Source organism: Malus sylvestris, chromosome 15 (genome assembly GCF_916048215.2).
Source record: "Malus sylvestris chromosome 15, drMalSylv7.2, whole genome shotgun sequence".
Classification (NCBI taxonomy): Eukaryota; Viridiplantae; Streptophyta; class Magnoliopsida; order Rosales; family Rosaceae; genus Malus; species Malus sylvestris.
The window spans coordinates 51,581,740-51,609,732 of NC_062274.1; the positions used below are offsets into that span (position 1 = coordinate 51,581,740).

Below are 27,993 nucleotides of genomic sequence, written 5' to 3' on the forward strand. Positions count from 1 at the left end.
TTGAGTTAGTGCTCTTCCCGAGGAGCATGTAACCTTTTTTGTAAACTAGGTCGTTAATTGTTATGGTATTAGTTTAGGAACTTAATTTGGGTCAGGTTAGCACCTTACTCGTTAACCTTCCCCACTCACCAAGTGCCACATGAACTTAAAAATAAGTTTTTAATGCCTTAAAAACTCATAAATAGAAATAATATGATTTACTTCTTTGGCTCTTTTTTTTTTTTATTTTTTGGTGAGAATTTGGGTTGAATTGTTACAATTTTTATGTCTTTAAAGTAATTATTCCACATTAAAATTCTTTGTTCAAACATGGGTTTTGAAATGCTATATGATTCAAAGTTTGCTCTTGTTAAGGAAGGGCTTTGCTGGTTGTTGCCCACAAATTCTCTTCTCGAGACCAAACCATCTGCACTCAAAAGGATGTGTGGCTTTTATGTGACCCCAATAAGTGATTCACACATTTATTATTCTAACTTTTCTTAATTTTGTTGTCATAAATTTAATGTGCCAAACACTTATTAAGGTCATAAAGAGGTCACGCCTATGTTGGGTATAGAAGATTTGATCTCTTCTCTTTAGGCCAAAGCGCACACGCGTTGCTAATATACTTGAGTTGATTCTAAAGTTAATATCTTTATCTAGGGTTGTTTTACACAACTATTTCTAGGGCTGGAAAAAAATCCCAAAAATCCCAAACCAAACCGAAAAAATCCCGATCCCAAACCAAAATTCCCGAAATTTTCGGTATGGGATTCGGTTTTGCATCTCCATATTTTCGGTATTCCCATACCGAACCGAAAATAAATATTATATATATATAATATTTTTTAATTATAAGAAAATTATTTCAACCGTTCATTGTTTTGAATTTAATCTGTATCGTTCATTTGTTTTTAGGTCGGATCTCCCATTTCACTTCCGTTCCATTGATTCGATCGAACTTGAAGCGCAGCAGCCTTCCTCACCGAGCCCTCATCTCATCTCTCTGTGTCGAATTTCGGCCAGCCACCGGCCCACCACCACACCATACTATCTCCTCTGACTCTCCAGCCTTCCTTCACCACGCAGCCACCGCCACGCCACCGCTCTCTCTCTCTCGCGATCTCTCTCTCTCGGGCGATTTTCTCTCACATCACAGAACTCTCGATCCAGCACCAGCACCGAATAGTGCAGCTACAGGTAATGCTACCCATTCTTTTTGTTACTTGACCACTAAGAAATTTTATGAGAATCGGATTTCCATATTTTTGTTTTGGCTATAGAATCTTAGATACATGGTCTTGCTTTAATGTTTGATGGCAAATCAAGTTTTGTAATTTTGTTTTCTTTGCAGTTCTATATTTATTTTTTGGGCTGAGGTTATTTTACATTGCTTGGAGATCATCAGATTCTAAATCTTCCCAGAAGAAAGAAATTGAAGAAGTAAGTTTATTATATGTTTTCACTTTTTAGCCTTTATTTGATTTGTATTTATTTATGATCTCTAGATAGATGAATGGTAAACTAACAATGCTTGGTGCCTGTACTACCCAGTTTATGGATCATAATAATCAACTTTAGTTCGGATAAAGCAATATTTAAATTTTTTGAAGACTTGCTTTGATGCTTTTGAATGAACATGTGAATGATGGAGGTCTTCAAAAACCTCCGAAAACAACCTCATCTGTATAGTGATAAAGATTGCAAAACAACTTTACCTCAATTGTGCAACTGATAAAGTAAGATGATGAAATTGAGTTAACTGGTGTCATATGTTTAAAACTTTCCAGGCTCATTGGTTTTCCCTTGAGTTAGCCATGAAAGTACTAGGCATTTACGAGAAGTGGGAATAATCTCAGAATTCAGAGTTGTTCTGAATTGACTGCCTGCATTATTCCTGATGTCTGATCACTTTTTATATCCTTTTGTCTTCATCGCGTTTATGAGCTTACAACATGAATTTTGTCCCTTTGCCAGTCTATTTTGTTATTTTTGCTGTCTAAATTTGTTTCCATGGTGTTGTAACTTGTAACTAAAAGGTTCAGATACTACAAAAGTGCGATTTCTTATTATCGATGTGATCAAGATTTAAGTTGTTCTGTGTGTCAATTAGGTACTTTCCACTGGACTTGGTAGGATTGTGCCAAACTTGATATCAAGGAAGCATACGAATAGTGCAGCTACATGTAAAGCTACCAATTCTTTTTGTTACTTGACCACTAAGAAATTTTATGAGAATCGGATTTCCATATTTTTGTTTTGGCTATAGAATCTTAGATACATGGTCTTGCTTTAATGTTTGTGGTTCTGTTTTTGCTTCTCATACCATATGACTCTTTAATTGTAAACTACTGGATGGCTACATATGTGTACATGTGAAATGTATAATTTCACAACAGTAAACATAAAAGAAAGTAAGCAAGGAAGTGTTAGACTATGATGAACTGTCATTCTGTAGGATTTATTATAGACACCATGAGTAGAATCATAGATCAGATTATTGAGGTATCACATTTTATGATGTACTCAAGGTCAGGGAGACCATGCTATAAACTAGGACTAGACAACATAATATGTCAAATTTTAGTCCAAAAGCCCAAAACCATTTCGGGATTCCCGATTTGTCCCGAAATCCCGAAACTATTTTAGGATTCCCGAAAATTAGGATTCCCGAAAATTTGGTTTGGGATCGGTATTGAAATTGGGATTCCCGAAAATTTCGGTTTGGGAATCGGGACAAGGGTTTCGGTATGGGATCCCATACCGAACCACCCCTAACTATTTCCCTTTCCTTTTGATTGAGATTTTCATGTCCCTTACTTCAAGCAAATTACGCAAAGGATATTAACATGTTGCAGCACAATCCTTCGTATCTTTCAAACATAATTTCTCATACAATTTTCAATCCCACAACAACGCGCGGGCACAAATTCCTAGTTTGATTCGAAAATAAGAATCCCTCTAAAGTCTTTACATGTAACCGAACAAACGATACTCGAAGTTGTAATTTTTCTTCGATAGTCCAGACTACTTAGTAGTACGTAACAATCAGGATTGAATTAAAACTATTTTTCTCAGCTTACCTTCAGAATTATGCTGCTGATCAGGGGAATATAAATATTGAATTCAAAGAAAGAATCCCTCTCAAGTCTTACCAAATAATTGCACAAACGGTACGCTTAACTTGTAAGCTTAGAGAGTACAGTAGAATAAATAGGTGATACAAAATTTACAGTAGGCTGGCAAGAGTACAAAGCTCTACTTGAAAGAATTGAAGAAGCTGACTGTGTCGTTGAGTGCCCGGATCAAGTCATCGACATCCTCTACGGTGTTGTAAAAGTGAAGACTTGCACGTGCACTCGCGCTGACTCCCAACTGCCGATGAAGGGGTTGGGCGCAATGGTGACCTGATCGGATAGCCACTCCGTGCTGGCATTACATAAGTTAGCATCAGCTATTTTGTTGAAGCTCACTTGTATTACAAAGTACGGGAAGCTAAGCATCATACCTGTTGGTCAAGAAACGTTGCCAGATCTGTAGGGTGTATATTCTCAACGTTGAAAGAACATAGGGCAGCCCGGAAGATGTGTTCTGAAGGGGCTGGACCATAAATGCGAATATTGGGGACAGATTGAAGGCTCTCGTATAGATATTTACCAAGAAACATCTGTGAAAATTGTAAACAAGAGCGGTTTAGTAATTAAGCACTAAATAATTGTCATACGTCAAGCATCGACCTTTCAGTCTCTAAAGAAGCTCACTGGTTCTTTTCTTCTTAAGGTATATTTAAGGTCTCTATAGACTTTTCAACTGAAAATCACTCCAACTACACACTCATACAAGTACAGAAAATGGTAAAAATGACACTTATTATCGAAACTGGTGGATACTACACTACTTCATAATTTATATAACGACGAAAGAAATGTAGCATAAAAGTTATATATGTCAAAGTTCGAGAAGAAAACAGACGAGAAACATGGCAATTACAATGATGTTACTGATATTTACATAAAGGAAAAATCTAATGTTCAGAATTGGCATTCAAGTCATTAAAAGAAGCATTTAGATTTCAAGAGGGAACCAACCAAAAAGAAAATAAAGTTGCATTTTTTACCATAATAAGGTTCGACTAGAGATCCTAGTCTAATTTATTATTATTTGTCTTAGTTACTTCTATTTCTGCTCACTTTTACTTCTTTTTTTTTCGTTAACCTTTGTTTGGAAGAAGCTTTCATCTGTTGTTTAAGCCACTTGGTGGTCCCTGCATTTCTTACTTCTGGGAACCTTTCTTTTCGCACCTTTTTAAAGATAAATCTTTTTGCTCTTTTCTACTGGGAGATGTTTCAGCATACAGAGAACCCCTTTGTATGCCAACACCAGCTTGAATTGTCCAATTGTGTAATTAGCTCAAGCCTTAAGTTGATTGCAATTTTCTGATCAGCTTAATTCTTGTATGATTAGCATAGTGCAAGGCCTAACTCCAGAGCAGATTTATGTCTTAGGGTCCTATATATAATAGCCATGTCTTTGCAATACAAATATTTTCCACTCTCTCTCTAATGTGTACTTACAACCTAAAACAAAACAAAAGCCCACGCAACAGAAAAGTCTAAACCAGTTGAATAGAACAGGAAATTCAAAAGGCCGAAGAATCCAACTTACCTCATAATCATGTATCCTTTGCATACCAAGTCCTGACAAATAATCAATAGCTGCTCCTAACCCAATTGCTTCCCCGATTGCTGGTGTTCCAGCCTCAAACCTAGTTCGGTTAATGAGGGACAATTACAAAAAGACATCAGAAAGCAGCCCACTATTGTATAACTCATGTGGATAAGGACCAATATGTTTCATGGAAAAAACTACAAGGAAAAACTGAAATTCCATTATGGTCGAAACAGGATAAGGGCATATTACCGTAAAACAAGGCCAAGTGTAGAGTGCAGCTAGAATAATTGTATGCACTTGCATATAACCAAATAATTGAAGATCACTTTTATTGAATAAAACATAAGACCTACTTTACTACTTCGGTACAAATTCCACAAGCATCTTCTGTCATATATAGGTAATTCCTAGTTTCCTACATTTTCTATAGGTATTAAAAGGGCTATCAAATTGAGATATATTTTGAAAATGAATTCATGAGATATATATATATTTTTTTTTTTGAGAAGAAACAATTTTATTAAAGAATAGTGAAATACACAGAAGTGGATAAGAAGTCCACCAACAAATTAGAAAGGAAAATCCCAATAGGATTTGGCTATAGCAGCCAATTCTAGACCTAGCTCACTTAACTGCTGCTAACAAATCCCACAGTATTTGAGATAAAGAGCAATTATTAAACTCTTTAGTAACTGAAGCCCAAAAAGATGCCCAATATTTTACTCTCCCCCAAAGTACTTCTGCCCCCGCTCCAGTATAGTCTTCAAAAATCCTTTTGTTGCGTTCCAGCCATATATTCCAAAAAATTGCCGATACCAGGCAATCCCACAAAGCTTTGGATTTTTTCCCTTTTCCAAGTGCCTTAAAATTGGTGCTTAGTAGCTCAAAACACCCTTTAGGAATGACCCAACTTACTTTAGGAATTCATGAGATATATCAGTGCTAATAAGACCAAATTGTAGCATTCTACTTGTTATTTACAGTCTTGATATTCTTGCGACCAGGATTTGGTGTATTCAAATTCAACTATCAAGATAACAACTTAAACAGGAGACAGTTATTTACAGTCTTGATATATTTTGAAAATGAATTCATGAGATATATCAGTGCTAATAATAACCAAATTGTAGCATTCTACTTGTTATTTACAGTCTTGATATTCTTGCGACCATGATTTGGCGTATTCAAATTCAACTATCAAGATAACACCTTAAACAGGAGACAGTTTGGACAATAACATCAACATGGTATACAAAGCTGCTCTCATCACTGCATTTAATTTAGGGGTGTGATATCCCCACACCCCTTTTTACTTCTCACACACCCTTCTAATTTTCGGCCGTCAGATCGGATGAAATGAAGAAGATCAACGGACATAAATTAAGTGTGAGAAGTAAAAAGGGGTGTGTGGATAGCACACCTCCACACACCCCTTAATTTAAACAAAAAGCTTTTCAATATGTAGGTGAATTCACCAACCTAGATGGAGGTTCTTGGTAAGTGGAATGATCATAAAATACATCAGAGATCATTTCCCCACCACCTAGAAAAAGAAGTAAAATAATATAGTGAGAATACACATAAGCCATTGCCCTCGTAGATATAGTTATACAAACCAAACATAACATTCAGAAGACAACCTTTAAATAAGAAAATTACCTAAAAATGGAGGCATGGCAGACAAGATATCACTCTTTCCATATAGGAATCCGACGCCTGTAGGCCCACACATCTGAGGCATGTTTAATATTTACTTTATACACTTGCCCATAAGGGTAGATTTCAGCACATAAGCAAGTATCCTAACCTTGTGAGAAGAAGCAACAAGAAAGTCGGCGTTCAGATTCTGGACATCAACCACCATATGTGGAACACTCTGACAAGCATCTACAAGCACTTTTGCCCCAACATCATGAGCACAAAGCACAATATCTTTGATAGGAAGAACAGAACCTGCATGAGAAAAATTATGAATGCATCAATATGGTCCCGCAATTTGTTATCTGCTTTCTCTGAGACAAAATCCATAATCTATTCTAATACAAAGAGTTTACTCAAATAATAATTTGATGCATTTGAAACATCATTAGAAAGAAAGAAAAAAAAAATTGTTTATTTGAGTATATGAAACTTTTTAGTCTCCAGCAGATAAGATACAACGTACAACAGTGGCCTGTGTAAAGTTGATATAACTAAAGCACAAGTGTCATGACTAAAGTTGGTATACCCAAAGCAAGAGCAGGCAGGAATCAAACGTACATGAACGTCTCATGAGTCATCTAGTATGGACTACAAATCTCTACTATTTCTAGAGATTGTGGAACATAAGCTATGGACCCTAGAACAAACAGGTTGAAAAGCAAACCATAGAATCAGCAACTTCTTCTCCGCTATGGACACCTACTGTATTAATTAGTAGAGAAGCACATCCCACCTATCTAAGAACCACCCAAGAGAAACTTTACTTTGCAATGTGTTGGGGCTGTGTGGCTCCATACAAGCCAAGTATGTGTATCCCATATTGGAGAACTATTATAATAATCTAAAAGTTAAAACGAGGTGGTCCACTACAAATAGCACTGAGGCATTTTAAGATACAATGCAAACCTGGATATATCCATTGACCAAACCTCACCAGACGTACTGGACCTAGGTGGTAAAGTGACGTGGATAGGAGTTAGTAGTAGGCCCATGATGGTCTGTTGCACAAAACAATGCTTATCCAGTTTAGATGTTCGGGTCAAAACCAAAGCAACAATACATCTATAACCGTTAGACACCAGATTTCGAGCATATAAATATGACGAGAGGTTGGTGACATCACCAGTAAACACCTACTGATATGCGTTCAGAACTGAGTAACCCAATCAGACATTAGTGACAGTGCCAGTACAAATGAATAACACTAGAATAACAGGATGGGTTTTTCTGGAATACATAATTACTGAACATGGAACACATAAACTCTTTCTTTATCAGTTGAATCGGAATAGCTTCAGTAATCAATTGGACCACAACAGCTTTACTAATTAATACAAGAATTCTAACGCTCATGTCATTAAGAAAGATATTGCATGCAATCTTTGCTTTCCAGTTTAGCTTCACTATACAAAACAACTATGGGCATAATATACAAAGAAGGAAAGAAAACAACTGATGAGAAACATACCAAGCACGTTTGAGACATGATGAACAACTACGAGCTTTGTCTTCCTTGAAAGCATATCTTTTAACTTGTCCACATCAGGGACTTCATGCTCATTTAATTCCACATATTTCAAGACTGCACCAGTCTTTTGAGCTACAAATTGCCAAGGAACGATTGCACTATGATGTTCAGCAACTGTAAGTATGATCTGAAAAGAGATTTTATTAAGCACGAGCTCATAAACAATACGAGATCAATGGTACTTGCACTTAAGAGTCCATTCACAAACAATCTACAGAATAATGTGGTGAATAGATCATGAAAAGCTATTTGATACAAGTATTCGTACAAGATGATATAATGGAGCTAAGTAGAGATGTTAATTCCCAAACTCGAATATAAAATAAGAAAACCATCACCAAAGAACATGTAACTATAGAAATAAAATAAATAATAATAATAATAGAAAAGAATAATAGCGCCACAATGGTGTATTCCTTTATGAACTTGTTGTAAAGTAATTTACAAAAATAAAATAAAGGACACAATGGAAATAATACACTGAAATTCTATCTACCTCATCATTTGGTTTTATGTTTTGGAGCCCCCATGAGTAAGCAACCAGATTGATAGCTTCGGTAGCATTCCTAGTAAAAACAATTTCTCGGGAGTCTGATGCATTGATAAAGTTGGAAACTTTCTTTCTCGCTAGCTCATATTCTTCTGTTGCCTTTGCACTAAGTTGACAACATGAAGAAACCGTAAGCTATAGAAGGCAAGATGAACCTAACTCCAACTTAAATATTTAATAGTGAGTTAGTTAATATACAAATCAAAATCTAAAACTTATTCAAACTAATTAGTTATTTATGTATTCTGTACCTTAAGTAATGGATCCCACGATGCACATTTGAATTGTGGCATTCATAGTAAGTTTGCAAAGCTTTTAACACTGCAGTAGGCTTCTGGGAAGTTGCACCATTGTCCAAGTAAACAAGCCTAGATCCATTTACTTCCTGTCATGCCCATTTGGTAAGTACCAATAAGTAACACATTATATATCAACATCTCTATATTTGTGGAGACAAACCTGATGGAGGATGGGAAAATCAGGTCGGGTCAAGTGACCGAGCGAAATGGATGTGGGCGGAGCGGAAGGGGTCTCTGAGTGGCCTTCTTTGAGAGTTGAAGCAGCTACGGAAAAGGGTCGCGAGTTCACAATGGCACGGCGAACAGGGCTTCGTAGGATTGGGAATGAATAGTATGGCAGTTTTACAGTCACTCCTTCCAAAGTCAACATCATTTCTTGTTTGCTTTTGGTCCTTACGCTTCCTTCAGTTTTCGCTCTCTCCCTCTGCCTCTAAGTCTCTCGCTCTGAAGATACACTGGTATGAATCTTGAATTTTTATAAGACCATACCGAACCAATGACACAAAAAGAATAAGACAGAACAGACCTATGAGGTCCTCCCCGGGGAATAGGAATTTCAGACCTCCATTCCTTTTCTAATACTTTCCCATCTTTTACAGCAAGACTCCAATGGTCCACTTCAGGTGTATACCGTGGTAAACCAAGTCTGATTCCAATTGGTGTAGAACAATCACACTCCAATATGGACACGCCTAATACTGAAGATTAATCCAAGTCCAAAGTTCTACTCCTAGTTCTAGTCTAGTTCTGATTGTATATTATGTTTTCTGTTTTCAAATGATCATTGTTATAACTTTTTTAAGAACGACAAGACTACGCTTGAACCAAATGAAATCAAACATATATCAAATGATATGTAAAAAATCCACTGAACACTGAAACCCCATCACAAAATCTGACTCGAAGAAATGAGAGCACTCTGGTTTAACATATCTACCAGACAGACAACTCATATAATACCTCACCATTTGCTTTGCAGTTTGCAGTAAACCCCTTCACAATTCAATTAAGTCAAAATCCGAAACTTTGTTTTAACAAACTAAAAGAATAGTAAATTAGTGTGTTTTTACTATTCTTAAAATCTTAATCCACATACGAAGAATTGTAGTAACAATCGCAGCTGAACTGGATTTTGCAGTGGTACACCAATACTCTAAATATTTCACTCAAAAAATGCACATTGCACACAAAAACAACCAAAAATTTCAAATCTTGAACTGACCCAGATGGCCAAATGCGAAATATAAATAACCCCTTTTTCGCCCACAGAATTTGAAATATTAATGCTCAGTGCCTCGCTCCTTATTGAGTTGAGATTACAAACTATATCCTACTGTCTTTCATGGTATCAAGAGCCAGCGTCTAACGACAAAGGTTCAAATTTTAAATTTTTTCTTTTCTTTCTACAGCTATGGCGTCTTTTGTATAAGTTTGTCGACAGAAAATGCAAATTAATAATTGAAAATGTGTAAGGCCACTATTTGTCCAATCAGAACCAATTTGAACAGAAAATTAAACACAGAGAAGTGAGAGTGTGAGACTAACCTTTTGCTGTCGAGACTCGGAACGGCAAGAAGTAGACGGCGAGATGATAGACTGACGGCGAGGTGTGAGAGACTGAGAGTAAGAAGGGTCGCGGGTCGCCGCTGGGAATGAGAGACAGAGAGTTTGAGAGAGTGATTGAAGACCGAGAGAGAGAGAGAGAGAGAGAGAGAGAGAGAGAGAGGAGGCTCAGGCAGCGCGAACTGGGAAAATGGGAGAGAGGAATACGCGTAGGGTTATTATTACTTCACTTGTGGATATGTATGCCGAATGAGAATTAGGAGTTTAAATGAATTTCGTCTTCCTCACAGAATTACTAGCTTAAGGGTAGAACGATGCCGTTTCTAGAATAGGATTATTAATTAATAAAATAATTACACAACGACGTGGTTTTGAAGAACTTCGGTTTGGTTCAGTTTCCGAACCTCAAAAACCAAAACTGACCTAATCAAATTCGATTCGGTTCGGTTTAAAAGATTCGGTTCGTTTTTTTTTTTCTGTTCAGATTTTTCGACTTTAGTTCGGTTTTCAATCCTATTTTTTTTTTTTTTCAGTTTTTCCAACCCACTCCTAAATGAAACTAAATCATTTGGTTTTTGTTTGGTTTGGATTTTGGTTTGTGCCTCACTTGTAGGCCCGTAGAAAAATTGAGATTAATACAAGTATTCAACATTCATACAAACTCAACAATTCAAAATCTTAACCGTTACATCCAATCAGAAGCAAATGAACAAAGAAGATTCTAGCCAAAAGAATGAAAACCTGTTAAATGGTGGATGATTTCTTGATGGTTGAATATGACCAAGAGGCGAACATAAACAAATGAAGCATCTAATGCACCCGCATTTTCTCACCAGTCTTTGCAAACTAAATGCTTTATGTCATTAATACAATTCAATTGAATAAGTTAAGTGTGTCATGCTAAAATTAAAGTTCAAACATAGTTCAACGTCAAAATGACTTATTGAATCGTTTAACCCTTTTTCCGATCCCTTTTCTTTTGAACACTTACTCTTCGAAAATTTAGGACATCTTTGGGCTTGAGAATGTGATTCTTGGCATGACCCTGGACCTTGCAAAGTGAAACCGATGGATCAGAAGCTACCAAACCTTGTGAACTCTAAAAGCTTGAGATTGCTTTGAAGCTTCTTGTTGTGGTTGTAGATTAAGACTAAGAGAGGCGATATGCTTGAATTCCAATTGGACCTATTTTAGAAAAGTGAAATGTTTCTAATAATAGCTCACAAAATTGAATTTAGATTGAATTTACCCTAATTAAGGTATAAATTCCGGCCAAGGCCAAACTTGATAAACAAGAATAATAATCAAGGAAGATTTTACAACTCTTGTATATTAACGATTAGAACATCCAAGTCTGACATAGTGTGCCCATCATACACTTAAGTTCGAATCCCTTTGTTCGTTATAGTATTTGTGCATGCCATACACGCAAGTTTGAATCCCACTCTTCGTAGGTTAGAGTCATTTAAAACATCACTTTGTCTACGCACTAAACTCCTTTAGGCTTTAGGCTCAATGGTGATTCAATTGTGTTTTGTTATAGATGCTACATCAGAGAGGGACCCTATAGGTTGGATCAACCATCTTCAATATGAACAAGTTCCCTCTATCGCCTCTTGATATTCTGTCATGCAAAAAGAAAGGAAAACAAATAACTCACTAGAAGCACACCATGAAACTTTAGAAAAAAATATGCTAGTAATATAAAGATTTTTGAGGAAAAAAAAACTTAAACACAACCCGGGAAGCTAAAGTAATGGTATTCCAAACCAATCACGTGATGTCATGCGTGAGAAAGCTAAAACACATGACGGAGGCGATAGATAGGCTTAGAGTACCGCCATTTTGACCTCTCGGTTGAATGAGAGTCTCTCCTTTAGAGAGAGAGAGAGAGGAGCATAAAACTAGAGAAAGATTTAGTCATTCAAAAGTTAAGCTTAATGAAGTTAATTTTTTTTCGAAACGAAAAACTATGAGAGCAATTTTAGAAGAAAACTGTTACTGGTACTCGAAAATCGACATCAGGAAATACTATGACACAAGAGTTTCCACATTTGATGCCACAAAAACCAAGTCCCTCTGCATTTTGCAGGCTTTGCATGCTACAAACCCTTGCAAAAGATTAAGTTCGTAGGACACTCACCGTAACTCCTCATCCAAGTATGTAATTTCTAACTGACCGCGGCCGCTTCCAGGATTTTTTATAGGTATCTGTGAGAACATTGGAAAACAATGGCGGGAATAAATACGTATATGCACGCATAAGGTCTGTTTCTTCTACCTGACAACAGTGTACGATTCCTGCAGCAAGGTGCGATGGTCTCTAATCGCATAGAGTGCACACCGGAATCAATACGATTAAGGGCGTGAGGATATAGTGAATATCATATCATGTATCCTCTACTTACCAGACTAGCAATCCGGAAGAAATCAAATTTAACTGCCACCCTTCTGGAGTTTAAAGGGACTAAATTGGCTGTAACCTGCACGCTTACAAGAAAACAGCTTGGTCAATGAGCCTTTCGAGTTTCGACATTTTTGACAATACAAAAGTACATGAGATGTAATATCACACACTGCAATTATGTCCACCATATATGTGCAGAAAGCGATTGAATCTGATACACCAAACAGTTTCCATCGACTCTTACTGATTTCGTAAGTGGACCTGATGGTGCAAGAGTCATATCAACAAACCTTTGATCAAATTTTTTCTGTTATTTGAACCGAAGCTTGCTTGCATCAGACAAAACTCTACTGTAATCTTGCCTAGGAAATTAGCTAAGTTGTAATCTAGAATCTCCGGTCGCATCTGGAACGAATGAATAGACTCCCTTATACATCAGACCAAACTCTAGATGCTATCTGACATGTACGGACTCCCTTAAACAATTGAAAGGAATGAGTTTTCTAAGATTATGTATAAACTCTCTTGTTTCTTATTTGCGACGAAGATGAAAACTAAAAACCAAAGAGTTACAACTCAACTCCCAAATTCTGACACCAATGGATATTTGAACAACTAACATCCTATTACACAAGTACCACAAATCATGTTTAATACGTCCTCAGTAGACGATTTTCGACACCACATAAACACTAGGTATACTTGTTTGACATTAATAAAAAACTTTTTAGCAGAATTCAGTGAATACTAATACACTTGAGCATTGATCAACCTACTGGCCGCGTTCTGCGCCCTTAGAATCCACATTAGCAAGCATCAAATGGCTAGGCAAATAAGTTAATTAAGAAAGAGATTGAAAAGGCAAACAATAGGAAGTAACACCTGGTTAAAGAAGGGCCAAGTTTCGATATTCTGAGCCCTTAGTGTATCTGCATTGATTGCCTGATAGATCTTTCCATTTGGTCGTAAGAACTTCGGCCTCTGAAATTAAGAACATATGATGAAGAGAATGAAGAGGAGATGTAAGAACGAAAATAACGAACCGCAGAGTACAAATAAATCACCCATAGCATGCTTTAGATACTTACCTGTGTTTGCAGAACTGACTGAGATGTTGTATATATGAGCTCCCATTTTCCATTTAACAGACTAGACTTGAGAGGTTCTTTTATTTCGTTGAGTGCCTCAAGCTTACGTGCAATCTGAATAAATACATCAATCGTTACCAATCCGAGGCATCATATATGATACAATGAAACTACTGAATTCTCTGGTTTTGGTCACATAATGTTAATGGACACGGATGAATCTGTTCTATTGCAGCGATATTCTAATCAAAGTTAAACTACGGGGTTGGGGATTCAAACTGCAGGTGCAGAGTGGGAGCACACTGTCGTAGTCAACTTAGCTACGCACACGTCTGCAAGACTGCAACACTACTGAAAATTTCAAATAGTACCCCACCTCTTCTACGCGTTCTTGGTCCTGCAGGGTAGCTTCGGCACCCCTATCAAGAGGAGCTATTGTGTTGTAAAGCTCTTCCTTGAGGCTGTTGATGTCTTCACCTTTCGTAGGAAATCCTGAAAGGAAGGAAACTCCGGTCCTCCATTTCAAAGAATCAAGAATAATTTTGCCCAGCAAGTTGTTGTGGCTTGGTATTATGCAGGAACTGGTAGGGTTTGGTTTCGGTGAGAAAGAAGCAATGAGTGAAGGTGAAGAATCAAAGGGGTATTTGAACGAGAATCCATGAGTTTTCAGTGGAGTGGCATGACTGAGTGAAGAGAGAGCCATTGAATCATTGATGGTAATGCTTCTTTCTGCTGATATTTATTTTTCTTCTTCTTTTTCTTTGAATATAAGAAGTATCCCACCGCACATTGTTGACATACTAATCCTCCTTGGCATTCAATATGCAACCCCGCTACTGCATGAGGTGGTAGCGTACTTTTGGCCTCTGGATCAAATGGTACGTCAAAGCAGAGTTGGTGACCCTAGAATTATATATGTGGGAGTTCGAACTTAGGTTGAGGGCTCCAACTCTTTTTTGTTTTTGTTTTGTTTTGTTTTGTTTTGTTAAAGTAGGTATTTTTACTTTTCAGTTTTTGGATAAGGAGAAATCTGATGGCCAGGAATATTATCATGTGGCTCAGAAAATGTGAGGCCAAACTATATGTTGTATCTTTGAACCAGCCTTCAGTGCAGGAAGGGACTAAGGAGCAAAGTAAAGGATAAGATTTGGCTCCTTTTAATAACGACGTAACATCGTTTCACCGTGTAAATATGGCCCCCTTCTCTCACCTCAGAACATGGGAAGAGGAGAACAAATAAATCAAACTTTGCACAATGTCTATATATGCTTTTCGTTGCAATTTGAATTTGTACAAATCGTTTGAAGTCGTTTATGTTTTTCATTACAACCTTGACGGATGCAAGCGCTGCTTCACTTCCGATAAAAGGTGATCCTTTGAAAGTACTCAAATGTATAGTCATAACTCTTAACTATGCATTTTACATGATATTTCGACAAAAAAATAACATGGAAAGGTCGGGAAATGCCTAGCTTGCAGGAAGTGATCGATGCATCAGTAACATGTACAATATTTTATACAAACACGTATACGACGAGCACTTGGAGGCTTGGAGCAGAACCAAGTCTTGGCAAAACTTGTACGCTTTAGTCCATTGTCATGAACAAGAAAGGGTGATGGCCAGATGAGTTACTAATTCTGCAATGTGATTGTGTACATCAGACAGGAACTCGGTAAGATGGATCAACCATTTTCAAGATGAACAAGTTTCCTTTGTCGCCCCTTGAGACACTGCCAATATATAAGAAAAATGATTGTCATGACTTTCCATTCAATTGCGATACAACCTCGGTAATAATTGAAGATTAGCTAAGCATCTAATATTCATATTAGCCTATGGACATAGTACAAGTGAGAAATGGAGAAAGGCTCTTGCAAAAGATTCAACGAGTGGTAATCGTTGAGTTTATCCAACCTCACAAATTCACTTTTTTCCAAAAGAGATCATATTCAAATATTTATGCTTTCCGTGTCACAACTCTCAAGATAACAGATCTCATTTCAGGGTTCATAAGACTGCTAGATTTCACAAGTGGGTTTATCCAACCTTGCAAGTTTATATATTTTTCTACGATCCAAGGCAGTTACGAGGAGGATGTATATCTCAACTATTGCATGCATTCTTGTATACTCAACACAAATGCTTTATTTCTTTCAGCCGAGAGAAAAATTTTCGAAGCACAGTTCGACTCTAATATTCAGACCTAAAAGTAAGGATCCCATGTAGTCAATTTCAATTCTTCATCCAATAAATTACAGTACATACACTCACCGAAGCTCTTCATCCAAATATGTAATTTCCAGTTCACCACGAGCTCTATCAGGCGCCTTAATAGGTATCTGTATATCATTATTATATGAACAATCTAATGTTAGGTGAAGTACACAATTAGAAATTCAAAAGCATAACACTTGCTAAGGGAAACTAAATCAATACTGCGTCATTGTTTTGCCTGGCCTTTCCAAGAGGCCAATAACGTCAAGAACACTTACCAAACCTGCAATTTTGAAGTAATCGAATTTGACAGCAACTTTTCTTGCATTCAAAGGTGTCAAATCTGCTGTTACCTACAGAGGATTGATGTGAATTTGATGTGGAATAGTCAGTGCAGTAAGGTCCACTTTTAACAAAGTACTGGCTGTTTCGTAAATTATTCATCAGAAATCTATACGGATTTTATTGTCATATAACAAAAAACCTTCAAACCTTTCATTACATATCACCATTTCTTTTATATGTATACTGCTGTGTTTCCTCTTAAAATTTGAATTTCTTTATCTATAGAACATAGTTTGAACGATCACTTTGCACCCTTGTAGTTATAAAAAAAAAAATCACTTTGGTTCCTAAAGTTTCAATTAATCAAATTTACACTGCACCATGTCAACCCTCAGTTTAATTTCTACATCAAGTCAGATGGACGAAAAGTTAAATTTTATGGCCATATTGCAACCATAACCCAACTTATGGGTAGAAAAAGGAACAAAAAATAAGTCCTACCTAAAACACGCAGTACTGCACGATCCCTCATGTAGAAATATACCCAAATTTTGCTGCATCCCCTGTTTTTAGCTAAAATTACATGCGTTGTAGGCCAAGATGTATTTTTCATTATTTTTGAAGTAAATGGAAGGGTCATCGTTGCAACAATGTGTAAATGGCAGGGTTGAAGTTGATCAAATTAAAACATTAAGAACAAAAGTAAATTTCACTCAAAATACAGGGGTGCAAAGTGTAATTTACCACTTTTTTTTTCTAATTAGAGCCTACTTGACAAGGTAAGTCATAGCTACTGGAAGATTAATGTGTTCAAAAGAACCTAAAGCAACAAGCAGAATTCCACCCCACTAAATGATTAACGGGTTACAATGTTCTTCCAGAATTTTAGTACAAAGAAAGTTTACAAATGGAGGTTAAGCGAATCAATGAGGAAATGAATTCTACAGTACCTGATTAAAAGTTGGCCATGATTCCATATTTTGAGCCCGAAGTGTGTCAGCATTGATGGCTTGGTAGTTTACCTTTGATCTCAAAATTTTGGGCCTCTGTCATGATAATATATATATGTCAGGCAAGTGAAACATCTAGGAGTTATAGAAAATTTAAGTTCAAATTTTTTCACAACTGGCAAAATCAAAGAAAAAATAGAGATCTATCAAGAGAAAAGATGGAGCAAAGTACACACATACACACACACACACAAACAAAGGGCAAGGGACATCACTGATTAGAAGCACATGAACGCTAAACAAAGGTTTATATTAAGATCAATCACTACAGGTCGCAGTTTTAACTTTTAAACAAAATGTACTGAATCTGCTTAGTTTGGAATTTTCTCATTTATTAGGGGAAGGGAAACTCTGAGTCACATTTAGAAATACATGAATGGTAATCAAAATGAAGGTGTTTCCTTAAAGTACGTAGGTATAGTCCTAAGTGACGCACATATTTTTCATACCAAGGTTCCATTTTTGACATAGCCTGTCATTACTCAGGGAGCAAGAAGTACACAAAACTAATATCCAAAACATCAAGAATCCACTGAAGCTACAACATCAATTTTATACAATTTCATTTGCTTAGAGTCTCTCGACAGACTTCTAATCTTCGAACGACATAAATATCAATGGAAGTGGAAATCTCAATCGATTTACCTGAGTTTGCAGAATAGACTTTGAAGTAGTGTATATAAGCTCCCATTTTCCATTGAGTAAATCAGATTTGAGTGGTTCCTTTGTTGGGTTAACTGCTTCAAGTTTGCGTGCAATCTATTTAGAAACGCATTCCACGGAACAAAAATAGAAAAGTGCACACGGATATCAGAAACTAATGTCACACATCCTCTACTGAGATAAATCATGAGATGATAGAAATAAACACAGCCTAAATGAACATGCTAATACAGGCTTTTCGACATTCTTTTTAAAACGATTAAGCTACTACAAAGAAATTATGCAATAATTATTAGTTGCCTCCGAGGCCCCGATGATTCCACTTAATTTCATTTAGAATGTACACAAAAGCATAAAATATGGCAATATGAACTGTTTCCTGGCTGGTATTTTAAGTGTTTCTTCATCTCCAATGAAATTGTTAGAACCCCCATTTGTCCCACATCGGACAGAGGGAGAAAAGAAGAGTACTTCAAATGGAATTACCCCACTCTAACTAACACCGACACAGAGGTCTTTTGTGATAAAACCCACACCTGAGGATTGTGCAGGTGGTAAAATGGGGACATAATCGGTGTTGTTGGAGTGGGCTCTCAGCCCATCGACCTGAAAAATTCTTCAAAAATTATTCCAACAGTTTCTTCTTTTGTATATAATTTTCAGACCCAAATGCCCAATCAACGATTTAAGGAGAATTCCCATCATATATTTTAGCCTCAAAGAACAATTAATACAAGGAAAAGCCAGAATCCAGATAGCAAATGAAAGCTAAAAGCACAAAAGGGAACGCAAAGGGCAACCTGATCAACAGTTTGCTGGTCCTCCGGAGTGGCATCAGCGCCTCGATCGAGCGGAGCAATGGCGTCAAGAAGCTCGTCCTTGATAGGCTGAGTGTCTTTGCGTTTGTTCAAAAATGCAGGAAAGAATGAAACTTTGGCTCTCCATTTCTGAGAACTTGAACTGCAGCTGGAGAGTGTGTGAATGGTGGTGGTGGTGGGTTTCCCCGGAAAATGACAGGGGACTAGTTTAGGGGTCGATGGCGAGGCGGCGGAGGAGGAGGAGGATTGGGTGGTTGTGAGAAGCGTAGGTGACCAAGAACAAGATAAGGCCATGCTGCTCTCTGCTCTGCCATTGTGTCTCTGTTCAGAAGTTTTTAAAGGTTTGCAAGAGGGTAAATCCGGAAAAACAATCTATATGTCACCTCTAATTTTGTGACACGTGGAAATTTATTTGACACTATTTAACCCCGAATTTAACTCCGTTAAGTGTATTATAAAAATAATTACTCGTAAAAATGTTTCGGAAATTGGCAAATCTCCCATAATTAAAGATGTAAGTTGGAGCACTTTTTGGGCCAAGTTTAAACTTGTTGGGCCTTCTGGTACATCTTAACTTAATACCGTTTCATGATTTAAACCGTCTATTTTCTAAATTACTTTATAAAAATTATTTATATAAAGGGAATCAACTAAACTTAAAATCATTTAGTCATCTAATTACTATTCAATAAATATATAAATTATACTTGATACTCAACCACTTAACTTTTGAGTTGTCGCTCTACGAGGCAAATTAGACGGGTTTAAATTACGCCACGTCATCAGTTAACAAAGCACTTGACAGAAAAGCTAAAGGAAGTATAAAAGCGACAAAAATATCATTTCCTTTTATTTTTTCTGACGTCAAAGAGAAATGCGACTCGCCTAATCCATTTCATCATTATATAAAATAAAATAAAAATAAAATTTAGGTGTAAAAGTAAGATAAAGAAAGATAAGTGTAGTAAAGTAAGATTTCAACGAATCTCCGAATAATAAAGTGAAATCAATGGTTGGTACGGAACTGAGACGAAAAAAATATTATAAGCACGAAAAGCTGAAAATGGATAAACCTGAGGAAGTAAAATGTGAGTAAATTGCAAATGTCATGTCGGAAGCTTGGACAAAAGAAGGTTGGAGCAATCTGCTCATCCAGCAGCCATACATGATACATCACATGTATCACATGGAGTGATTAGTCTGCTGAACCGACCACATGGAGGGATTAGCCTCTCACTTTCCGCCTTTCTCTCCGTCTGCCGACTCTGCCCCACTCGTCCAGTAAGGTTTTCTCACACGCTCCACAGCAAGCAAGTTCCTGCTTACTTTCAGACCTCGAGTCCCGAAGATTTTGAGAGAAAGGGAAGAAGATGCTGTCGAAAATCTCAGTTACCCAGTTCAAAACATCACCTGCTGCACCCAACCCTGGATTTTCATGGCGTGGGAATCGTCCTGTGCTTGGATATTGCGGCAGGAGTTCTTCAGAGCGTAACAAGTTGCGGTTCAAGATTGTGGCGCAGTCTCCGGGGGATGGGTGGAAGATCAACGACGTTGATGCAAGTGAGTATGCTTGTTTATTATTTGTTTCCATTAATTTTCTTGATTTTTCATGTTTCATTGATTGAGTTAAATTGTGGGATTCACTTGGTTTTGTGATAGTTATGTATAAACCACAGATTAAACCAAATCCATGTGTCTCTTGGTTTACTAATAATATCATACAGTGCAATTTTATGTCCCAAAGTTTTGGCCTAAATGGTTATCGAACGGTCCTAAATGTTTGTTTCAATTGTGATTGAACTCGAATTCGTTGAAAAGCTTTCCACTTTATGGAATAAGAAAGAAAGAAAGAAAGAAATACCATTGGCTTGTTCATAATTCATAACTATCTTATTTATTCAATTAGAATGCTGAAAAGAATGATTGAACTGGAAGATACGGATCATAAGAGTTTCCACGCAATGCCAAATACTATTTCTCTGCCGTTGTCCCTTGCTGATAATCGAAGGAAAGGCCTCATGAACCTTTTGGTTTCGTAAAGTATATAGCTTTTATCATTTTTCTGTTTTGCGAAATATAATAGAGAAAGAAAATATAATAAGCCTCTTGAATGATAATTTTTTTTTCTAATTTTGATTATTTTAAGGGTGTATAAAAGAGAAAAGTACAAACAATTACTACGTATAGAATGCGGAAAGTGAAAGCATAAGGAAAACGATGCACAGTTACTATTTATCATTGTCGGCTAGGCTGAATGTACTACTGCTTGTCTATGCTCATCATAAGCTCTACGTTAAACACTTTTTGAAAAAAAAAAGGTCTCTTTAATCTTGTTTTGAGTTTTGGCTGTCTAAAACTATTGTATCTTGACAGATGCAGTGCAAGAAAAGTTGAATTCATGGCTAGTAAAGACGCAAAGCTTTATAAATGAAGTGGCATCTCCATTGACAAGAACTGGCCAGACTAAAAAGCCTGTCACTAGAGATGCTTTAGAGACACAAGATATGGAGGACATATTTATGGCAGAACAGACTATTAATAGCAGAACACCAAATGGAATTCTCTCTTTAGCTGCTGTTGTATCTATAGAGCAATTTAGCAGGTGAATTTGTTGGTTCTAATTTCTTTCTCAGTTAAAATATTTGGCTTGAAGTTTTTACATCTGTCTCCATTGCGACATGGTTCTTCATTTGAAATATGAAATTTTGCCTGTCAGATGAACTGCTTTAATATTACCTGTAGTATTTTCTTTTTACAGTATGAAAAACTTTTTATTCCAAGAAGGGTAGGGATTTTTTAAAAGGAAGAAGAAATATCCTAATGCAATGCATCAGCGATCCATCTTACTGCATTAAACTGGCCTGCGATTTTTATATATGGCAGAGACAGTTTTGCTTTCAATTTCCTGTCCGTTAACTCTAATATGGTTTATTCACATGTTGCCCTGAATGGGGAATGTTATACATGGCTACACTATGCAAAAGCTTCCTTGGTTTTATAGGCTTCTCAGACTGACAGAAGAATTATCATTTAACTCTTTGAAGTTAAGATATGCAGGATGAATGGATTGACGGGGAAGAAAATGCAGAATATATTTAAAGCACTTGTCTCTGAGTCTACATATAATGATGCCCGCAATTTGGTGGAATACTGCTGCTTCAGGTTTCTGTCAAGGGATAATTCTGATATTCATCCTTCCCTCAAGGTTAGTAGTACTTACTGCAAGTGGAACTCATTTCTCATGTCATATTTGTGCTCGAGAATAAGAATTGGTTTATCCATATGTTACTTTCTCGAATATCCCAAATAAGATGTGGATTTTCCTATTTTGAAGCAACTTTGAGAAACTTCTCTATGCAAACCTTTTCATTGTCTCTAGTCTAGTTTCTAATTCTTTCTCGCATGGTGAAGGGAAAGATTGGTGTCCTTTGTTAGAGCGGTTCTGTCTAGAAGTGCATATAATTCACTGACATGTTAAAAGTTTTACAATTTTTGTTTTGAAAAAGTGTGTTCTTGTGACTAATGTTATAATTTACGTGGATATTACTTGTAATCATTTGTTTTATTCTTGTCCTCTTGTTTCAACTGTTTAGCAATTTTGTAAGTGTTACTCTTCCTGTCTAAGGGAAGGACCCCAATGGTACTATTGATTTTGTATAGGAAATGTGCTAATAGTAGCCATCTTTTGTGTATTTAATTAATTAATTAATTTTGTGTGTCTTGAAGAGGTCGCACTTGGTGCGATGGCAAGTGCCTTCGCCCATGAGCGGTAGGTCTCGGGTTCGAGACTTGGGAGCAGCCTCTCCATAAATGGGAGTAAGGCTAGCCGACATTCACCTCTCCCAGACCCTGCGTAAAGCGGGAGCCTTGTGCACTGGGTACGACCTTTTTGTGTGTCTTGAACCTAGAAACCTGATGATGTCATTAACATTTCGGAATTTTTCAATTTGGTGATTTGTAGTTGAAGCTAATTTTATTTTCTTTATTGTTCGGGAAAATTTGAATTTTGAGATTAATTAATATGTATATGGTTCTTGTTTCTGGACAATGTTGGTGCATCCACAGGAACCTCCATTCCAAAGACTCATATTTATAACTATGCTTGCATGGGAGAACCCTTATCGGAAAGATCTTGCTAATGGTTCGGAGAAAGCTTCTTTTCAGGTTCATTCTTCAAATATCTATTTATTTATTTAAACCATAGTTTAGAACATAGTGAATTTTTTTTCTTGATATGTTTAACAAATAAATACTTAAATTATACTTTGGCTTAAAACTGCAATTTTGATTATGACTATCATGAGTTAGAAGGAAATAGCGGGTGTGGGCCACTTTTGGCCTGGATGATATGACTGATACCATGCTCTATGAGATAATTAGGTTTATAAAAATTGTCACCTCCAAGAACATGCTAGAGAATTACTTTAATAAGGCTAAATGGTTAAACCTACGTAGTTCTAGCCTGTGTACATTCTTACATTGTATTGTTGATAGTGGTCGGTTAAAGTAGATTTATTTATCTGGTGAACAGAGAAAGCTTGTTAGAGAAGAGGCTTTTGTTCGTATGGCTCCTGCTATTTCTGGTGTGGCTGATAGGTCAACTGTGCATAATCTATTTAAGGCTCTTGCCGGTGATGAACAGGGCATCTCTCTGAGCACGTGGTTGACTTATGTTGATGAACTTCTCAAGTGAGTTTCATATTTGTGTTATTTTACTAACTCTATATGATTGAATTAAGTCTTCTAATAAGCATGATAAGTAGAGAAATTGGATTAAGATTCTGTAATTATAATCATTCAAAAATCCTTTCAGTGCTTTTATGGAAGTGAGTTTATTTTCTTTTCTTATTACAAAATGTCTTAAACAAAAGTACCTAACTTCAATTTTTTTCTATTCCTTTGATGATATTGATAGGAGGAGTTGAAAGTTGTTTATTGCTTTACTGATTTGTACTATAGGCTTTAGAATAGTTTCCAACTCATGGTAGAGGCCTCCCCATCCCTAACAATGTATAGAATGCACCTCGATTGGCACGAGAATTGTGTCTTCCAGTCACTCTAGCCCTGTCGGTGGAGAAGATTCTCCAGTAGTCTCCTTGGAACCTTAAGTCCTAGGGAGCTGCCTAATGGTTTGGTCACGGAAATCAGGGATACAACTGGAGCCCTTTTCCATGGTCACAACTATGGCTCAATCAAGATATCCTTCATCATGTTTTTTCAATTTTTTCAGTTTTCGGCTTTTAATTTCCATACATTGTGCACGGATGTCTCAGGTATTACATTTTCATAATATGTTAATGTACATGCCTGCTAAATTTGCAAATTAATTCTCCTTGTTCTTGGAAGCTCAAGTTGAAAAAATCTTATTTATGTAGGATTCACGAAGGAAGAAAATCATACCAGACTCGACCAAGTTCCAACCTTTCTGAGGAGAGAATTTTATGCATTGGTACCAGCAGGAAGCGGCCTGTCCTAAAATGGGAGAATAATATGGCATGGCCAGGAACAGTTACGTTAACTGATAAAGCAATTTATTTTGAGGTAATTAATCTGTTTATGAGTTTTATACTTTTACGTTGACTTTTAACATCGAATTGTTGAATTGGAAATTGAGGGATAGCTTCATGTCCTTTCCATTTAAGTCCATTAGGTTATTGGTAAATGTAAACTGTATAAGCACTATGGCACTTCAACAAAAAAGAAGAAAACACTATGGCACACACTTGGAACCAATTTTTCATGGTTTATTTTTGAACTATGTATTGAATTCTCATTCTTAATTTTGATTTACAAAGAATGCAAACATCAAAATTCAGAGATCTCAATCCCTGAGTGGAAATGCTTCAGCTTTTTGCGCTGGTATTCCTTTTCTTTTCTTCGTGCTTTTTACACTTTGATGCCTAAATTTTGATGGTATGAGCTGTAGAGATTTTTCTTTTAGCCAGTGTAGAGTTAGTAAATTAGCAGTTGTCTGATACTTGTAACAGGTAGAAAATTCATGTTGTGATTTTTCGTCGAGCGAAAACCAATATAGCTAGTACCGTAGGGTATTGCTTTTAGATACTTTATGATATAGTTTTGCTTTTAGACTTTATGATATAGTTGAATTTGCAATTGAACTAAATGTTTCTGTTTCTGTTTTCTTCTTTCTAAACTTTTTATTGAGTTGTGGCATTGCTAGTCTCAAATCATTCTTATTTTTCACTTTATATTGCAGGCAGTTGGCCTTGTTGGGCAAAAGGATTCTATAAGATTGGATCTTACGAAACAAGAATTACAAGTTAAGAAAGCAAAAGTTGGACCTTTTGGTTCGGTTCTCTTCGACTCTGCAGTCTCTGTATCATATGGTCCCAAGTGAGTAAGCTTCTTGACAGTCGTCTACTTAATAAAATCTTTGGTGTCATTCAGTTTAAATCTCCTAAGTTTGAATTTATGATAGACCGGTTCAGGATCTATTAATCATGTTAGTGATAAGTGTACAGGCCATCTCTAATTTCTGTACAGAATAGAGAATACAGATTCTTTTTTGTTCATTCGGTGTTTCTTAAAAAGCTCATTTCTTTGATAAAACTATACAGATCAGAAACATGGGTGCTTGAATTTGTTGACTTAGGTGGAGAAATGAGGCGAGACGTGTGGCATGCGTTTATTAGTGAAATTAATGCTGTACACAAGTTTATCCATAATTATGGACCGGAGGAAGATGATGAAGCCAAGTTTCATGTTTATGGCGCTCACAAAGGGAAGGAAAGAGCTATGACCAGTGCCATTAATAGTATAGCTAGACTACAGGCTCTTCAATTTATGAGGAAGTTACTTGATGATCCCACCAAACTTGTTCAGTTTACATATTTACAATATGTACCCTTTGGTGATGTAGTTTCTCAGACTCTAGCAGTTAATTATTGGGGTGGACCACTGATAACAAAGTATTTAGAGGCAGACAACCCACTAGCTCAAGGAACGAGTGCTTCCAATGAAATGATTGAAAGCAGCAGCAATCATGTGTTTGACATAGATGGCAGTGTTTACTTGCACAAATGGAAGAGATCTCCATGTTGGGCTTCAAGTTCTTCAGTTAGCTTTTGGAAGAATACTTCAACAAGACTGGGGCTAGTATTGAGTAAGAATCTTGTCGTTGCGGATGTGGCTCTTGTTGAAAGGGCAACAAGAACTTGCAAACAAAAATGGCAGGAAGCTGAAACAACTCAAGCCACAATTGATGCTGCAACCCTTAAGGGAATACCCAGTAACATTGATCTATTTAAGGTTGGTTATAAATTGCTTATCCATGACGGCAACCTCTACTTTCCATAACTTTCTTCACTGCACAATGAACATCATTATGTTCACGTCGTAAGATAATTGACATTGAGAAGCTGTAACATGGTTATGTCTTATTTTTTAAGCATACTGTAACAACAAAATAAACAGTGCCGGTGCTTTCATTTTGCCTTTGCAGGAACTTCTGCTTCCTCTGGCCATGACTGCAACAAACTTTGAAAAACTTAGGCGCTGGGAGGAGCCCCACTTGACAATTTCTTTTCTTTCCCTTGCGTATACAGTCATTTTCAGGTAGGTTCATTTCTGGTAGAGTTTTGTTGAGAGTATATCCCACATAGGGAATGTAAATCCTTGTATTGCAAATTGCAATATATGATGTCTTGGGCCTTTCAACTCATTGCACATTGGTTTTGGGTTGGATACTCTAGTTTCTTTTCCATGGTAACGGATCAGACATTCCGCGTTAAAACCAACAGACATAAGCAGGGGGGTGTGTTGAGAATACGTCTTACATTGGGATTGTAAGGCTTGAATTGTGATGTGTAACGTGTTGGGCCTCTCCACCTATTGCCATTTGGTTTTCTGTTGGATGCTCTAATTTGTTCAGTTATTGTCTAAGTTACCCCTAAAAAGTTGAGATGACTAATAACTGTGGTTGCATTGCTCATTAAAGAGATACTGGTCTTATATTATTTATGTGAACATTGACGGGGAGATGACTAATGACTATGGTATCATGTAGTATGTATTATCATCTAAATTCACCTTTTAGGTGAAGATGTGATTAAATCCGTAAATCTAATTTAAGTACCCATTTTATCTTTCTTTCTTCACTCTAACCTACTATCAGAGTACTCAATTCAACTGGTTATTTCATATGCATGTGGTACCCCTTAAATTTCCACACTGTGATCTTACCATGAGCTAATCTGCTGAGGTACTTTGCCAGGAATTTGCTGTCATATGTATTCCCAACAGCATTGATTATTTTGGCAACTGTCATGCTGACGTTGAAGGGGCTAAAGGAGCAAGGCCGCCTTGGACGATCATTTGGAAAAATTACTATCCGTGATCAGCCTCCTTCAAATACCATTGAAAAAATTATAGCTGTAAAAGACGCTATGCATGATGTGGAAAGTTATTTACAGAATCTGAACGTCATGCTTCTGAAAATACATACAATTTTCCTTTCGGGTCAGCCTCAGGTATGCATTAATAGTTTAAATTCTTGTAATTTTGAAAAAAAGTGGTTTTATCATGGATTAGTTTGCAGGTAATCATATTGATATCAATTTTTATCAGATAACGACTGAGGTTGCTCTGGTGTTGTTATCTTCTGCAACCATTCTCCTCATTTTCCCCCTCAAATTTGTTCTTGCCTTTTTTATCTTCGATCTGTTCACACGAGAGCTTGAGTTCAGGAGGGAAATGGTTAAAAGGTTTATGAAATTCTTGAAGGAGCGTTGGGACACAGTGCCTGCAGCCCCTGTAGTTGTATTACCTTTTGGAAGTGATGAGTCCGTACCAAAACCTAATGGAAAGGAAAGCAAGGATCCAGACGAGTCAGAAAGAAGCCTTGGCAGCAGCAGTTCTGTATAGATTCTCTTAGGCATATATGCGGTAGTTTCACAAATTAAATCTTATACTCACTTCTGGAGAAAAAACAAGACCAAAGTTTTCTCATTATATTTGTACAGAAAACAGAAACCATTTAGTGTCAATGTTATTCTTATTCACTCAGTTGGATTTTTTGATTCGAGTAGTTAAGGGATCTGGCTAAATGAATGCAAGCCTGGGTGCAAGAGAGAGAGAGAGAGAGAGAGAGAGAGAGAGAGACGCATGAATGAAGTACACAGGAGGGGATTTATATTGTTTGCTCCAGTACAGACAGATATAAGAGAACTATCAGATTCTTCAGACTTCCTGGTTATG

General features: G+C 36.8%; 5 protein-coding genes and 1 long non-coding RNA gene across 13 annotated transcripts; 3 read left to right on the forward strand and 3 right to left on the reverse strand.

Moving 5' to 3' along the window:
* The first annotated feature begins 309 nt into the window (after positions 1 to 309).
* Positions 310 to 2,405, forward strand: LOC126603086 (uncharacterized). Its single transcript, XM_050269838.1, has 4 exons — positions 310 to 448; positions 898 to 1,179; positions 1,334 to 1,422; positions 1,770 to 2,405. Exons 1-4 carry the CDS (start codon positions 310 to 312, stop codon positions 1,830 to 1,832), a joined length of 573 nt encoding a protein of 190 aa, XP_050125795.1. The 3' UTR covers positions 1,833 to 2,405.
* Positions 2,406 to 3,082: 677 nt separating this feature from the next.
* Positions 3,083 to 10,530, reverse strand: LOC126602606 (cysteine desulfurase 1, chloroplastic). Of its 4 annotated transcripts, XM_050269526.1 has the most exons (12): positions 10,274 to 10,530; positions 9,255 to 9,374; positions 8,889 to 9,172; positions 8,681 to 8,814; positions 8,376 to 8,535; positions 7,820 to 8,006; positions 6,458 to 6,603; positions 6,310 to 6,382; positions 6,130 to 6,193; positions 4,645 to 4,744; positions 3,488 to 3,646; positions 3,083 to 3,408 (listed from the first exon to the last, which is right to left on the reverse strand). In XM_050269526.1, exons 3-12 carry the CDS (start codon positions 9,099 to 9,101, stop codon positions 3,238 to 3,240), a joined length of 1,407 nt encoding a protein of 468 aa, XP_050125483.1. In that variant the 5' UTR covers positions 9,102 to 9,172; positions 9,255 to 9,374; positions 10,274 to 10,530; the 3' UTR covers positions 3,083 to 3,237. The 4 variants fall into 4 exon arrangements, with proteins under 4 accessions (XP_050125483.1, XP_050125481.1, XP_050125480.1 ...); XM_050269524.1 differs by lacking the exon at positions 9,255 to 9,374; XM_050269523.1 differs by lacking the exon at positions 9,255 to 9,374 and having other exon boundaries at positions 8,889 to 9,183.
* Positions 10,531 to 11,507: 977 nt separating this feature from the next.
* On the reverse strand, positions 11,508 to 14,799 carry LOC126602607 (probable plastid-lipid-associated protein 4, chloroplastic). 2 transcript variants are annotated; one of them, XM_050269528.1, is made up of 6 exons: positions 14,163 to 14,774; positions 13,787 to 13,900; positions 13,581 to 13,679; positions 12,700 to 12,774; positions 12,435 to 12,502; positions 11,508 to 11,915 (listed from the first exon to the last, which is right to left on the reverse strand). In XM_050269528.1, exons 1-6 carry the CDS (start codon positions 14,487 to 14,489, stop codon positions 11,843 to 11,845), a joined length of 756 nt encoding a protein of 251 aa, XP_050125485.1. In that variant the 5' UTR covers positions 14,490 to 14,774; the 3' UTR covers positions 11,508 to 11,842. The 2 variants fall into 2 exon arrangements, with proteins under 2 accessions (XP_050125485.1, XP_050125484.1); XM_050269527.1 differs by having other exon boundaries at positions 11,835 to 11,915; positions 12,435 to 12,614; positions 14,163 to 14,799.
* Positions 14,362 to 15,067, forward strand: LOC126602609 (uncharacterized). Its single transcript, XR_007616169.1, has 2 exons — positions 14,362 to 14,502; positions 14,798 to 15,067. It is a non-coding gene; the product is annotated as an uncharacterized LOC126602609 (long non-coding RNA).
* Positions 15,024 to 19,103, reverse strand: LOC126602608 (probable plastid-lipid-associated protein 4, chloroplastic). Of its 2 annotated transcripts, XM_050269529.1 has the most exons (6): positions 18,760 to 19,103; positions 17,942 to 18,055; positions 17,237 to 17,332; positions 16,280 to 16,354; positions 16,059 to 16,126; positions 15,024 to 15,517 (listed from the first exon to the last, which is right to left on the reverse strand). In XM_050269529.1, exons 1-6 carry the CDS (start codon positions 19,069 to 19,071, stop codon positions 15,445 to 15,447), a joined length of 738 nt encoding a protein of 245 aa, XP_050125486.1. In that variant the 5' UTR covers positions 19,072 to 19,103; the 3' UTR covers positions 15,024 to 15,444. The 2 variants fall into 2 exon arrangements, with proteins under 2 accessions (XP_050125486.1, XP_050125487.1); XM_050269530.1 differs by lacking the exon at positions 16,280 to 16,354.
* Positions 19,104 to 19,852: 749 nt separating this feature from the next.
* Positions 19,853 to 27,801, forward strand: LOC126604145 (uncharacterized). Of its 3 annotated transcripts, XM_050271270.1 has the most exons (11): positions 19,853 to 20,337; positions 21,151 to 21,379; positions 21,835 to 21,982; positions 22,843 to 22,941; positions 23,309 to 23,466; positions 24,153 to 24,318; positions 24,995 to 25,131; positions 25,356 to 26,046; positions 26,240 to 26,352; positions 27,011 to 27,266; positions 27,364 to 27,801. In XM_050271270.1, the coding sequence occupies exons 1-11, from the start codon at positions 20,148 to 20,150 to the stop codon at positions 27,658 to 27,660; spliced, it is 2,484 nt and encodes an 827-aa protein (XP_050127227.1). In that variant the 5' UTR covers positions 19,853 to 20,147; the 3' UTR covers positions 27,661 to 27,801. The 3 variants fall into 3 exon arrangements, with proteins under 3 accessions (XP_050127227.1, XP_050127229.1, XP_050127228.1); XM_050271272.1 differs by lacking the exon at positions 19,853 to 20,337 and having other exon boundaries at positions 21,239 to 21,379; positions 21,827 to 21,982; XM_050271271.1 differs by lacking the exon at positions 19,853 to 20,337 and having other exon boundaries at positions 21,240 to 21,379; positions 21,822 to 21,982.
* The last annotated feature ends 192 nt before the right edge of the window (positions 27,802 to 27,993 follow it).